The sequence below is a fragment of the Prionailurus viverrinus genome, chromosome E2 (genome assembly GCF_022837055.1).
Source record: "Prionailurus viverrinus isolate Anna chromosome E2, UM_Priviv_1.0, whole genome shotgun sequence".
In the NCBI taxonomy this organism is placed as follows: Eukaryota; Metazoa; Chordata; class Mammalia; order Carnivora; family Felidae; genus Prionailurus; species Prionailurus viverrinus.
The window spans coordinates 57,504,887-57,520,365 of NC_062575.1; the positions used below are offsets into that span (position 1 = coordinate 57,504,887).

The 15,479-nt window shown below is 39.3% G+C and overlaps 1 protein-coding gene and 1 pseudogene across 1 annotated transcript; both read left to right on the forward strand.

Moving 5' to 3' along the window:
- Positions 1-15,479, forward strand: part of LOC125153241 (KRAB domain-containing protein 5-like) — a 68,962-nt pseudogene that overhangs the window by 26,555 nt on the left and 26,928 nt on the right.
- LOC125153148 (KRAB domain-containing protein 5-like) lies at positions 3,835-9,417 on the forward strand. The gene is made up of 3 exons (XM_047836054.1): positions 3,835-3,849; positions 8,625-8,751; positions 9,251-9,417. Exons 1-3 carry the CDS (start codon positions 3,835-3,837, stop codon positions 9,358-9,360), a joined length of 252 nt encoding a protein of 83 aa, XP_047692010.1. The 3' UTR covers positions 9,361-9,417.

A 15,479-nucleotide genomic window follows, 5' to 3' on the forward strand; every position in this document is an offset into this window, starting at 1 on the left:
TTATCTTTTACTTGAAGCAAAACACCCCATGGGCATAGCATCCTGTGGTAGAAACAGAAAGCATTCAACAAAAGGTAATGACTGCCCTGAGGAAGAGTTTGAGCCTGCTCAATTTGAGCTTAACCCCTGACTCCTACCTCTCGAGATGACCCAAGGAAAACCAGAGTGACCACCAGTTACTTTTACCTCATTATAATAACTAAAACTGCCACCAAACATACAAGTTATGTATAGAACTGTTCTCTTAAGGTGTACGTGTGACCTTAAGCCCAAATCTACCTAAGACAACAGATCTCAGAGCACCTGGGTGGCTCAGTCAGTGAGGATCTGACTCTTGATTTCAGCTTTGGCCATGATCTCAGGGTTCCCAGGATCCAGTTCCCTGTGGGGCTCTGAGCTGACAGAATGGAGCCTGGTTGGGTTTCTCCCTCTCCCTTTCTCTGCCTGTCCTCTGCTCATGTGTACACTTGCTCTATCAAAATAAATAAAACTCTGAAACAAAGATGACAATGCCTGTCTTTCTAAATTTCCACCCCAGCCCTAAATAAAAGGAAACCATTTCCCCTGCCTCTGTGGGTCTCTGCTTTGGAAGTTATTCCCTGTGATCTCCTTATTGGCTGCAAATCTAATTTTCTTTGAGTGACAATCTCACCTGGGGTAGTTTCTAGTTATGATTCTGTTTCAGGGTTTTAAGGCCCCCAAACACGTCATTATGTGATTCTTGTTTGCATTTTCTGAAAATATAAAGAAGTAAATAGAAGGGTATTTCTGTGACCTGATGTGGAGTGAATTAAAAACATCCTGGGTGGAGGTGTGATTTAGAATCTCTATTCCCACAAGTCAATATCCTTACAACAGGTGAGTCCTTCCTTGTCCAGTGGACACTGATGTGATGTGGGCTGGGAACCAAGAGTCAAGAAGTATTCTTGAGATGTTTTTGGTGCCAAAAACTGGTTTTACTAAAGCATGTGGACTTCTGGGTAGATTCATTTTGTGAGGGCATTGATTATGTACTTTTAATTTGGGGAGTAAAGATAAAGTTAGTTTCCAAAGGGATTTTCATATGTTAACAAAGACCAAGTTAGATCTTGGCAGGTCTGGCTCTTGTGAAGGTAAAGCCACCCTTTGCCTCTAACAAAGCATTAAATTAAGGCACTTGGGAATTCCTAGAGGAATGTTATACTCTGCCAGTCTCAAGTATTTATCAAGGTGCTGCAAATTGAGGGAAAGTTAATGTTATCTACAGTTCTTTTGCCTTTGTTTTTCTCACCAAAAACTATGGCAAGAGAAACTCAAAAGTTTCCAGTTTCTGCACATCATTTAGTTAATTCCCCTAAAAGTCTTACAAATGAGGAGAGGCAAAATATGAACTTTATACTAGGGGAGAAATCTGGCAAAGATAGCAAGCCAAATACTAGAAGTTAACAGCAGCTGTAAGGAAACAAATGGATATCAGTACCTAAATCACACCAAAACACCTGTATTACTGGTATGTTCTTGTGGTCCCAAAAGAAAAAATCAGATACAACTCTGATTATGAGGATAGAGTAGATTTATAGAAAGTTATATCACATATACTTTTCATGTCCTGTAATATCTATGGTATTTATAAAAAATTTTTTTAACACGTATTTACTTTTGAGAGAGTGAGAAAGAGAATGAGTGGGATAGGGGCAGAGAGAGGGGGAGGACAAAGAATCCAAAGCAGGCTCCAGGCTCTGAGCTGTCAGCACAGAAATTGACACAGGGTTCAAACTCAACTAACTGCGAGATGATAACCTAAGCCAAAGTTAGACACTTAGCCGACTGAGCCACCCAAGAGCCCCCGTAGCTATCATTTTCAACTCTGCCTGTGTACCCATGAAAAAAGAAACATTTTGAATAACTGGCATGTCTTCAAGGACAGTAAAGTTGTAAACAATATTCATAAAATCATGGGAAACTCTAATAAAAACTTGTATGAATGAAGCACCTTAAAAAAATAAATGTATTATGTTAATAAATCCCTATTACACAGAATTTAAGGGCTTAATCCATTCTTTAAGAAAACAAAAACCTTTCATTATTTTTTGTTTTGTTTTTAAGTTTATTTTGAGAGAGAGAGAGAGAGAGAGAGAGAGAGAGAGAGAGAGAGAGAGAGGAGGGGTAGAGAATTCCAAGCTGGCTCCACACTGTCAGTGTAGAGCGGGGCTGGAACTCATAAACCACGAGATGATGTCTTGAACTAAAATCAAGAGTCAGATGTTCAAACCTCTGACCCACCAAGGTGCTCCTAAACCTTTCATTTCTAATAAACAAACAGCATCAAAGTTGTAAAATATGCCAATAATCACTTTACCAAAAAGTCTTTTGGGTTAAATTCAGGTACATTTTCAGGAAAGTAGAAAAACTAATGATTCATTTTTCCAGAAGTTGAAGTTCTCTGATTTTAGTTTTGTGAATAAGAAATTTTAATTGCATTCATCTGATAGTAGAAAGTGGAATGATTTTACTTTTATTTGTTATCTTTCAGCTTTATCTTCAAATGGCACCCAGAGCCTCCTTCCAAAGATATGCATAGAAACTTCTTTCCAAAGTGTCGGTGGGTAGACATAACCATAGTGCCCTTGAGAATGTATACTTGATGATAGACTGGAATAGTGTTGGGGAGAGACAAGTGCATCAAAGATATCATGAAGGACATACCCAAAAGGTGACAACTGCCCATAATAAGAATCTCACTGCCCAAAATGCTGAAGGATATAAAATATTTTGGAAAACTCCCCTTTCTACGTCCACTACTTCTGCAAAGTGGCATGTTTCTATAATCAAAGGCTCAAATCAAATGGTCAAACATACATATCTGCAGAACAAAAGTTAGGAAATCTAGAAAGTGACCTGGTCCATGCTGAAAATACTTACTTATACCATTTTATCAGTAGAATTACATTGACCTTTCAAACATTTCTGAAAATCAGAAATTTTAAAAATAAAAAAATAAGTAGTATCCCTTTGAGGGATCTTCACTGAGCAGTCAATCTTACAACATAACCACAGCATTTTTAATGAAAACAGAATCGCTCAGAACAGTGAATCTGAGAAAATATTTAACCAGGGTTCAAACATTAATAAACATCTGAGGACTCATTTGCCAGAGAACCATTATGACTGTAATAAATGCAGGGAAGTCTTTTATCAAAGTTCCAACCTTATCATATAGAAGAGTATTTGTCTTTAGTCAGATTCCTGAGGGGAACCTGAGAGGGAGTAGGTCACGTCTGTTACATCCTTAAGAGCAACCTTACTCCTGAGGGGGTTTGCTGCAGTCAGACACTCCCTGCATTGTTCCAAAAAGTGTTTTTCCCCACCCAGGGACCTCAGGCCCTAATCTTTCCCTTTCTGCCTACTGAGTCCTATCTTTTCCTATTATAATTCTAAGTGAGTCCCAGAGGTGAGCAGGAAGGTTTCCCATTAATTTATCAGAGTTGAGTGCAGGCTTTGGCTCAAGGGTCTCCTGTACAGGAGTTGGGGAGGGTCAAGTCCTGTAGCACACTGTTTCTATGCTCAAGCAGAATTTGTGGGCTTCTGTGGGAGGGGAGGCCCCCTGAAAGCAGAGAAGGGAAACTCAGTGATTGGTCTCCAAGTGGGAGCTGACAGTTTCTGAATAGCTCCTGACACAAAGGACTAGGAACTTGGGCCTTTTTTGCATTTCAAAGCCCTGCCTGCAGGCGATCAGGTTACAGGAGGTGAAGAGGCAGTGTTGGTGTCTTTACCGACATTTTCTCCTACTTGTGCTGTGTTTTCTCCACAAAGATCTTCTGAGAAAGAAATCTTGAAGAGGAGGTGAAAGAAAAAATGGCCAGTTCTCAGGTAAGCCTTGCGCCCCAGGCCGGAGGACCTGTGATCTTTTTCTCCTGAATTCCGGGCGTGTAGAAATTGCAGGGAACCTGGGTGTCTCAGCCATTTGAGCATCAGACTCTTGATTTGGGCTCAGGTCATGATCCCAGGGACCTGTGATCCAGCCCTGAGTTGGGGTTCCTGGCAAGCTTAGAGCCCACTTAAGATTTCCTCTCTCTCCCTGTGTCCCTGTCCCCCATTTGCATGCATGTTCTCTCTCTCTCTCTCCCTCTAAATAAAAAAAATTTTTTAATGCCAATGATTTTTTTTTATCAGTTCTGATGGTTTGCTTTGTGTTTTCACCAAATTACTAACCTTTCAGAAATGATACTCTAGGTTATGTCTTTAGAACACTCCTCCCCTATATCCCAGAGACCTCTCTCTCTTCTGTCCAACATGGCTATCAGTATGGCAACAGCAGTTGTCACTTTGAATTAAATTCCTGCAAGTATTGAAAATATTCCCTTTGTGACAGATCCAGCGGGGAAGGTGTTGAGGCCAAATTTCCTGTTGCTGATGGGGTCTGGTCCTGGGATAGCAATCAAGAAAAACCATTCCCATGTAGGTCTTATCTGAATGCTTTCTCTGCCCTGGGTAGAGTAGGATTATGAAAATGTGCAAATACACCAGACAGATATGAGGCACAGAATAACTGGAATGCTCCTGCTCTTTAGGATGTGGAAAAGTCACTTTAAGATATTCTAGATATTACAAGACCTGGAAACTATATGTAATTGAAGGCTGTATAAATCCACCGTATCCTCAAAGTTGTTTATATTGTGATTTACTGTTTGGGGTCACAAGAACACACTGGTGACCATGTGTCCTGAGGTGTGTCTTAGGCACTGACATGAATGGTTTACTTGCAGCTGATGTTACCTTCTATTCCTTGGCTTTGGCTCTCTGCCAGATTTCCCCCCAATAACGTTCATATTTTCCTTCTTATCAGTTATAATGATTTTAGGCCTATTCCCTGAGCGATTTCCAGACACCATCACATTTAAACTGGAAACTTCTTTCTCCTAGTTTCTCTTTCCTTGCATATATATTTTTCTACCTTGTAGTTTTTTTCTTTTCTTTTTTAAGTTTATTTATTTTGAGAGCGATAGAGTGAGAGCAGGAGAGTTGTAGAGATTGCAAATCCCAAGGAGGCACCACAGGGTCAGCACTGAGTGGGACATGGGGCTCGAGCTCAAAAATCAAGAGATCTTGACCTGAGCCAAATTCAAAAGTCAGAAGCTTAACTGATTGAGCCACCCAGGCACCCCTTCCTTGTAGTTTCTGATGAGCAGAACAAAGCCAAATGAAATGTAGATGAAATTAAATTTTCTTACAACTTAAAACCCACGGAGAAATACTTGAGACTGGCAGAGGGAGATATTCCTCCAGGAATTCACAACTGCTTTAATGTTAATGCTTTTCTAGAGGCAAAAAGCTAGCTTAACTTTACAATAGTCAGACTTCCAGTATCCTGTGAGTCTTCTTTAACATATGAAAATCGCTTTAGAAACGTCTTTTATTTCTACTCCCCCCCCCCCCCACTTAAAGTCATGACACATACTCTATTTACTTCTATGTATTTTCAGAAAGAGAAGAATCACATAATTAACAGGTCGGCATATCTTAAAATCCCGAAATAAAACAGAGCACAAATGATGAATGCAACAAAAGCTTTCAATGAGGGGCACCTGTGTGGCTCAGTCGATTAAGCATCTGACTTGAGCTCAGGTCATAATCTCACCGATCCTGAGCTGGAGCCCTGCATGAGGTGAACAGGAGTCAGGTCTCTCCATATTTATTTCTCTCTCTCTCTCTCTCTCTCTCTCTCTCTCTCTCTCTCTCTCCCCCCCCTCCCCCTCCCCCCCTGCCCCTCCTGGTATTCTCTCTCTTCTTCTCTCTCCACCCTCTCTCTCTCTCAATAAAAAATAAAAAAAGCTTTCAAAGAAATACTATGTTAGGAGATCATGGAGTACTACGGTCAAGACAATTCTTGAGATACTCTCTGGTGCCAGATAGATTATTGAAGTAGCACAGGGACAGGACCCATGGGCAGAAAGAACTGTACTTTGGCTGCATGAAGCTTCTATGTTCAAGGGGAGGGTAGGTGCACAGAGTGTTCAATCACAAATGTTTCTTTAAATTTCTACTTGTAAAACTGCTTCTGCAAGATTTCTCTGGTGCTCATCATTCAGTTCCATATTAAGCAGTGGTGAGATGTACTGGCAGTCACCAGACCCTGTAAAAATGTAGCAACCAGTGCTACCTGGGTTGTTCAGTCACAGCCTGGAGTCACAGCTTGAGTTCTCTCCCTCTCTCTGCCTCTCCCCCTTTCACACTTTGCTTACCCACACTCTCTCTCACAATATAAATAAACATTAAAAAAAAAGAATATAGGAACCAGCATTTATTTGATGTATATTAAAATTATAGAATTATATGTTAGCTGTATGCGCAAAAGGTGGAAATTTTTCTCATTGTATCCCTCATCATACTAGACTCAGAAATAATAACATTATATATATCATAATGTGTGTTTGTGTTGATAGTGTGAGTAAAAGACCTAAGCATCATCATCTACAACTAGTTTCATGAGTTTTATGTCATTGAAAAAAATTTTTTTTCTTTTTTTTTTCTTTTTTTTTTTGAGAGAGAGAATCCCAAGCAGGCTCCACACTGTCAACACAGAGCCTGAGGTGGAGGCTGGAACTCAGGAACCATGAAATCATGACCTAAGCCAGAATCAAGAGTTGGGCACTTAACCAACTGAGCCACCCAGGCGTCCCTCATTGAAAATGTTTCTTAGTCACCATTACACTTTCTTACTTTATCATATTTAATGCCTATACAAGAATTTAATGCCTTAATATTTATGGATATGAGCATGGAATGTATAAAGATAGATCAATTTTGTGTGCATACCTTATTCTTTCCATCATTCTTCTCAGGTTTGACACCTGTTATGAACATTGCTTTAGGGTCCCTTCTCCATATTGACCAGTGTGTTATTTTGGGTCAACTCTAGGTCAGATGACCTGTGTTAAAATATGATCCCTACCAGGTACTGGATGACTGACAAAACATTTGCTAAAAATAGAAGAATAATGTGTTTCTTCTTTTAGATTGTTATTATTTATTTTCCATGAATTTATGAAACTGTTAGATGCTATCTACTAACCAGGAAATGCCTTGAAAGGCTTGCTGTCACGTTTCTTGCTATTCTAGAAGAACCTGTAATTGTTATAAATCCCATTCAGTTCCAAGTCCTCCAAGAGTTCTTGTCTTTGAGTTCTACTTCCTCGTTATTGAAATATGTATCTCCTGGCCCATAGACTAATGCTTTGTAGAAATGCAGACAACTACCTCATCCTAGAACTCCTGAACAGTATCTGCATTTTAACAAGATCCCCAAGGTCCTGTTGTGAAATTCTCATTCACATTACAATATGCTAAATACATTTGTCACTCCCCAGAAGTTTCCATTGAAGAAATAGATAGCACATGTACTGTATGATGTAAATACAATATTCAAAATGTATATGCCTGTGTTGATGCCTTCATTTTACAAATTCCCTTGAATAAACACAGTATTTATAAAGGTTCTTACCTCCAAGGTAAAGAATATACTAGAGCATAATACTGGGTGACAAATTATATTACCTCATCAAGCAGGAAACTCACCTAAGCCAGAACCAGTTCTCCTGATATAACTGAACTAACAGAAGTTCAGTCATTGGTGAATCACAAAAAAACTATACCAGGTGAGGATGTGAGCAAAACAAAAATGATTTACAAGAAATAAGGAAATCACAGGGAAGAACTTCCAAATCAGATACTCATGGAGGAAGGGGGAATGGTGTCCTTTCATTTAGGGTTAGCGTGGATATTCAGAAAGGGGAGGCTATTATCTTATGTCAAGTGGAGTATAAGGTTGCACATAAGCCTTAAGAGAACAGTTGTGTACATACTCTGCATATTTCATAGGAAATGAGGTTTTTGCTCCTCCTTGGGTGAGATTTTAGTATTATAATGAAGTAAAAGGGAGCTCCTGGGTGGCTGAGTCTGTTGAACGTCCTACTCTTAATTTAGGGTCAGGTCATGATCTCAAAGTCCTGAGATCAGGCCCCAAGTCAGGCTCCACTCTGAGCATGGACCCTGGTTGGAATTCTGTCTCTCACCTTCTGTCCTACCCCCTCTTGTGTGTGCTCTCCCTCTCAAAGACATAACATTAAAAAAAAAAAGTTTATATATACACACATATACGTATATATATGTATACATATATGTATACATGTATATATGTATATGTATAAATGAGGTGAAGGTAACTGTACATATATGTATATATACATATACATATATGTATACGTATATATGTATATGTATAAATGAGGTGAAGGTAACTGTACTCACTGCCATGGTTTACTCTATTATCCATGTGCTTAGGTGTGAGTCAGGGGTTAATCTCAAACTGAGCCAATCCAAACTCTTCCTCAGGGAAGTCATTACCTTTTGTTGGATACTTTTTGTTTCCACCACAGGACAGTATGCACATGGGGTGTTTTGCCTGAAGTAAAAGGTAATGTGGAAAGAAGAAGTTAAAATATGGGACTAAGGTGAGTGGGTACAAGCACATAAGCAGTAAAGGTCAGGTCTTATGGTCCAGTTGCTGACATTAACTCCCTCTTTCATTTGACTTAGCATTATGAAATCTGCCTATGGCCACTTGGTAACTGTGTTATTTATTTCAGGGACTGCTGACATTCGAGGATGTGGCCATAGAATTCTCTCAGGAAGAGTTAATATACCTGAACTACAGTCAACGCGAACTATACAGGGATGTGATGTTAGAGAACTACGGACACCTCCTTTTCTTAGGTGAGGATAACTCCTTCCAGATTTCCCAAATCACACTCAGGGGTTTGTTCCTTCCTTTGAAGACTGAATCTTGAAATTTTCCTCTATTGCATGACTGGGATTCAGATCCCTGCAGTCAGGGAAAGAAGTAGGGGTTTGTAGATATAGAGAAAAATCTTCATGATGTTTCCTTTTCAGCTTTGTCTTTCCCTTCCTTAGGATAACATTATCATTTCTGTAGATTAATGGCAATTCTAAGCACTGAGTGGCATAAAATGGTATTTCTGACATCTTAAATACCAATTTCTACTCATTACTGTCGTGGTAGTACTCAGAAGTGGAGGTCAAGATCTGAACATGGAAAGTTCATCCTGTGTGTTCTAAAGGGGGTGTTGGGCCACAGCATTTGGGAAATCATTTTCTAGCATTCTACTCTGTCCTCTCTGCTCTACTAAGCACAATAGTGGATCAGAAGTTAGAATCTCCAACCACACTCATATTCTTTTTTTTTAATAAATAGGTCTTATTGTGTCAAAGCCAGACCTGGTCATCTTTTTGGAACACAAGAAGGGTGTCTGGGCCGTGGAGAGAAAGGAGACAGTAGCTACACACCCAGGTAGGTGGGAATGAAGCGGATGACAGAGGTGAGGTCCAGTCGTGAAGGAGGAATTGGACCTCAGAATGTGGTTGAGCAGCTCTCCTTGAATGGAAATTAGGTTGAAAAGGCCAGTTTCAGGGCTCTTCCTCTCACATGGGACATCTGCTTTCCAACATACCATGCTTTCCATTCTCTAAGGATTCTCCTTCAGTTCCACTGAGGGTTCTTCACATCCACAGTGAGGTCCTCCATAATCTGATTGGTTCTCCCTTTGCTTTGAGGTCTTGGGGAAATGTCTGCCTTTCTGAGGAACTGTACGCTAATCCATTTCTGACTTCTGTTTTGCTTCTTGTGTGAAGTGTGTCAGGGTAGTGGTGGAGAAATCCCAGGAAGGCTGGAGTGAGACATTACAAGTTTTCTGGCTTATCCTTTCAGTATTACAGAGGCTTTAAACTTAATCATACAAAATAGAGATCCAGTGATTTCATCAGGTAACAAAGCAACTCCCTAAAGTGAGAAAATCTCGTCCTTTGTTTCACCTCAAAAGTTCATTTCTTGGGTTGCCTGGTTGGCTCAGTTGGTTAAGCGTCTGGGTTGAACTCAAGCCATGATCTCAGTTTGTGAGTTTGAGCCCTGCACCAGGTTCTCTGCTGTCAGTGAAGAGCCCATTTGGGATCCTCTGACTCTTCCCCTCTCCCGCGTGCTCTCTTTTTCTCAAAGGCAAAATATTAAAAAAAAAAAAAAGTTCAGGATGCCTGCATGGCTCAGTTGGTTAAGAATTTGACTCTTGGTTTTGGTTTAACTCATATCTCAGGGTTTCTTAGTTCAAGCCTCTCATAGGGCTCTGGGTTGACAGCATAGAGACCATTTGGTTTCTGTCTCCCTCTTTCCCTCCCTCCATCCCTCTGTCTCTCTCTCTCTCTCTCTGCCTGTCCCTTGCTTGCTCTTTGCCCTTCCTTCAAATAAATAAATAAAAGTTTTAAGGTTCATTTTCTTTGTATTAACTAAACTAAGAAATTTCCACTCAATGTGTTGCATCCTCAATGGTGAAATAATTTAAAGCATCTATTATTTTCCTAGAAGTCTATGTAAATTAATGCCATAGGGGAGCTAGAATATTTAAAAATTAAAACTCAGAGCCTAAAATAAAGTCTCAATTGTTACCGTATTTCTTAATTATTGAATATTCTTATGATTTTGTCTTGTACAGTATGAAGTTCCTGTGACCTTGGCATATGTTTTCACTTTCTGATTACTTACATATCAGATTCCTTTATGTTTTTTTTTAAAGTTCTGATATAACATGGGCATGTGCTTTATAAGAAGGTATATAACTAGTAAAATTCCTATATTTAGAAAAAATTTTTAATTATAAATATAATTTTACTCCAGGAAAAATGAATCATTGGTTTTTCTATTTTCCTCAGAATATCTGAATTTAATACCAAAGATTTTTATAATAAAGTGATTGTTGGCATATTTTACAATTTTTACGATGTTTATTCAGAAATGAAAGCTTTTGGGGCACTTGGGTCGCTCAGAAGGTTGAGCTTCTGATTCTTGGTTTCAGCTCAGGTTATGATCTCATTGTTTGTGAGTTCAAGCCCTAAGTCCAGTTCTGCACCTACACTGTGGATCCTCCTTGGGATTCTCTCCCTCTCTCTCTGCCCCTCTTCCTCCTCTCTTTTTCTCTCTCTCAAAATAAACTTTAAAAAAAACATAAAAAGAAATGAAAGTTTTTGTTTGCTTGATTCTAAAGAATGGATTATAGGGGCACCTGGGTGGCTCACTGTTTAAGCTTCAGAGTTTAGCTTAGGTCATGATCTTGTGGTTCATGAGTTTGAGCATCCCCCATCGGGCTCTATGATGACAGGTCAGAGCCTGGAGCCTGCTTCGAATTCTGCATCTCCTTCTCTTTCTGCCTCTTCCCTGCTTGCACTCTGTCTCTCTCTCTCAAAGGTAAATAAACATTAAAAAAAATTAAAAAATAAAGAATGGATTATGCCCTTAAATTATTAACTATTATTAATATATTAGGGATCTATTAACAGAATACATTTTTTAATGTCTTAAGTGCTTAATGCATAAAAGTTTTCATTAGAGCTTTCCATGGTTGATTTTAATGAATATTCTTTACAGTTTTACTCCCCATGAAGACATGCCAACAACTCAACATGTTTCTTTTTCATGGGTACACAGTCACAGTTGAAAATTATAGCTACATAGGGATGCCTAGATTCTGGTCATGATCTCGCGGTCTGGGAGTCTGAGGCCTGCATTGGGCTCTGTGCTGACACTGTGGAGCCTTCTTGGGATTCTTTCTTTCTCCCTCTTTGTCTGTTCCTCCTTTGCTTTAGCTTTCTCTCTCTCAAAGTAAAGGAGGTTGAAAAAATACATATATACATATATATGCCTCTATATCTCTATATATAGGCTTCCTTTAAATAATTCATCTTTTATTTATGTAGAATTTTTTGAGTTATATTTTGTCTTACTCTGGTTTGGCAATTCATAAACCATGAGATCATGACTTGAACAGAAGTTGGACGCTTAACCAACCAAGCCACCTAGGCACCCCTAGAAGAACTTTAACATTTCCTATAGGACAGGTCTGCTGATAAACTTAGGTTTTTCCTTGGCAAAGTGTGCATTTCTACATTCATGGAAAACAGTTGTGCCAAGTAGGGTATTCTTGGTGGATTTTTTTAAATATAATTTTTTGTTCTTAATTTACATCCAAATTAGTTACCATATAGTGCAACAATGATTTCAGGAGTAGATCCCTTAGTGCCCCTTACCCATTTAGCCCATCCCCCCTCCCAAAACCCCTCCGGTAACCCTCAGTTTGTTCTCCATATTTATGAGTCTCTTCTGTTTTGTCCCCCTCCCTGTTTTTATATTATTTTTGTTTCCCTTCTTCTATGTTCATCTGTTTTGTCTCTTAAAGTCCTCATAGGAGTGAAGTCATATGATTTTTGTCTTTCTCTAATTTCACTTAGCATAATACCCTCCAGTTCCATCCACATAGTTGCAAATGGCAAGATATCTTTCTTTTTGATTGCCAAGGAATACTCTATTGTATATGTATACCACATCTTCTTTATCCATCCATCCATCGATGGACATTTGGGTTCTTTCCATACTTTGGTTATTGTTGATAGCGCTGCTATAAACATGGGGGTGCATGTGCCCCTTTGGAACAGCACAGCTGTATCCCATGGATAAATGCCTAGTAGTGCAAATGCTGGGTGGTAGGGTAGTTCTATTTTTACTTTTTTGAGGAACCTCCATACTGTTTTCCAGAGTAGCTGCACCAGCTTGCATTCCCACTTGGTGGATATTTTTTGATCTTTCAGTATTTGAATACATTGTTCCATGCTTTTCTTTCTATAAGGTCTACTGGAAATCCCAGTAACAGTCTTGTAGGAGCTCTTATACAAGATGAGTTGCTTTTGTCATGCTTTTCAAAATTCTTCCACTGGTCATTTATGATAGGTTAATTACAACGTGTCACTGTGTTCATGTCTTGTCTTTTTTTTCTTGAATTTTTATTTAAATAATAGTTAACATACAGTGCAATATTGATTTCAGTATAATTCAGCAGTTCATCAATTACATGTAACACACAGTGTTCATCATAACAAATGCTTTCCTTAATACCCATCTCCCACCATTGATATTTATCCTGCTGTGAATTTGCTGAGCTTGTTAATTTGTCTCCTTTCTACATACATGGGACCTACAAGTCTTTAGTTCTTTATGGAAACTCTCTGCCCCCTTTCACTCTCCTTTCCTTATGGGGTCCCCTTAATGTGTATATGGTTCACTTGTAGGTGTCCTATGTGTCCCTAGACTTTGTCATTTTCCACATTTTTTTTTTTTTTGGTCCGCTTAGATAATTTAAAACAAGCGGTCTTTAGATTGTCCGATTCTCTCTTCTGCTTCATAAAGTCTGTTGCTGTCCCCTTCGTGTATGTTTAAATTCAGTGGTTCTACACTTCAGGTCCTAATTTCTCAGTGATTTTTACAGTTTGTTTCTTTGGGTTTACATTTTGGTCCTGGATAGTTTTTCTGCTATCATTTAATTACCTATCTGCTTTCTCTTTTTCCTACATGGACATTTAAAAAAAAAATTTTTTTTTAAATGTTTATTTATTTTTGAGACAGAGAGAGACAGAGGATAAACGGGGGAGGGTCAGAGAGAGAGAGGGAGACACAGAATCGGAAACAGGCTCCAGGCTCGGAGCTGTCAGCACAGAGTCTGACGCGGGGCTTGAACTCAGGAACCAGGAGATCATGACCTGAGCCCAAGTCAGACGCTTAACCGACCAAGCCACCCAGGCGCCCCAACCTACGTGGACATTTTTATGACTTTTTTTCCTTTAATTCTTTGTCTCACCATTAACACTACCTTATTAATTTAGGGTCAGTTTCGGAGATACATTTCATTCCTGTGATTGGAACTAGTTCTATTTCTTTATGACCTTGTGATCTTTTGTTGAGATTGGTGAATTTAAGAAAACAGCCTCGGGGTTCAGGATTATGAACTTGTTTGTACAGGAGAACACAAATAACCAATTGTAATGTCTGAATTTTTGTAATTTCCTAGTTTATGAAAGTATAGTTACTTCTTTAGAGCCCATGATGCCTTCCTCTGTTGTCCTCAGCTCTGGAGTCTCTCCAGTGTGTAAACAAAAGCTCACCTGTTGTCTGAGCAGCCATCATAGTGCATCCAGAGGGTGCCCTCATTCCCTCTGCTTCCATGTCCTTCATGACAGAAATAAGCCCCTCAGGCACCTGCAAAGAACCCAGATCACTGAACATAGAGGTCACTCCTGTGTTTGTCTCCTGATGAGAGGTAACTGTTTTCACACAGTGTTGGCAAGGAGTGTCAGGAAGGGTGAGTAGCTGTTGTGGGCCAGTGTCACAAACTTTGTTTCTTTGATGTTTCTTTTCTTCATTTCTACTTGCCTGCATGGGCTGGGTTCTCCTAATTGCGTTCTGGAGCATTCACAAGGTAATTTAGTCCATTTTTGTCTCCATGGAGGAGCACCGTCCCGATGCTCCCTATTTCCCCACTGCTGATGTCCTGTGATGGGTATTAATTTTGCATATTAGCATTTAACATATATGCATGTGAGTGTAATAAGTGGGAGAACTGATCATGTATCTTTTACTTGTGTCTTTCCATAACACCATAGGCCTATTGGCAAAGTCAGGTAAAGAATATTCTTTTTAAAGAGTGATGTAGGAACAAATGGAAGCTGTGGCTCTTAGTATTTACCCTCAGTGATGACTTGGATGAAGATGGAGGGTAGAGAAGGGCAGAAATGAGGTTACGATGGATATCACCAAAGCGGGACAATTGCCCTTAATGGAACCTGTACTGCCAGAAGAGATCGAGTGTATAAAATACTTGGGGGGAAAACCCCACCTTAAGTCAATTATATTTGAACCCAAAGACCAAAATCCATTTTTGTAAATTTTTAAAAATATTTTACTCATTTTTGAGAGATAGAGTGCAAGCAGGGGAGAAGTAGAGACAGAGAGATGGAGACACATAATCAGTAGCAGGCTCAAGGCTCTGAGCTGTCAGCACAGAGCCTGATATGGGGCTTGAACTCATGAAGCATGAGCTAGTGACGTGGGCTGAGGTAAGATATCCAACCTACTGAGCGATCCAGGTGCCCCTCCAAAATTCATTTTTAATCCTACATGATCTCTGGAAGGACATTTGGAAATTCTGGAAAATAAACCAATGCATGCCAAAACTACTCATTGGAATTATTTCAGATATAAGATTGGATTAATCGTTCAGTGATTCACTGAAATACTTCTAAATTTAGACATTGAAAAAGGAAGATAAAAACTCGAAATGTGATTGTGTTGAGATGTCTTTTCAGAGGGTTCATTATTCTTCCACCAGGTATAATCCCTCTTTTTTCAAAGTCTCTAAATTTGATAAAAACCAGACAGTCTGTATGCAAACATCACTGTTCAATGTTATCACATAGTACCTAATATGGAACTAGTTTTTATGTGTGGTGAACTTCAGAAGGCCTTTAATGAGAACTCTATCTTCCATAATTACCAAGGTGTTTAGTATGGAATTACAACTTACCAATGTAAAGAATCTGGGAAGAAACATGAA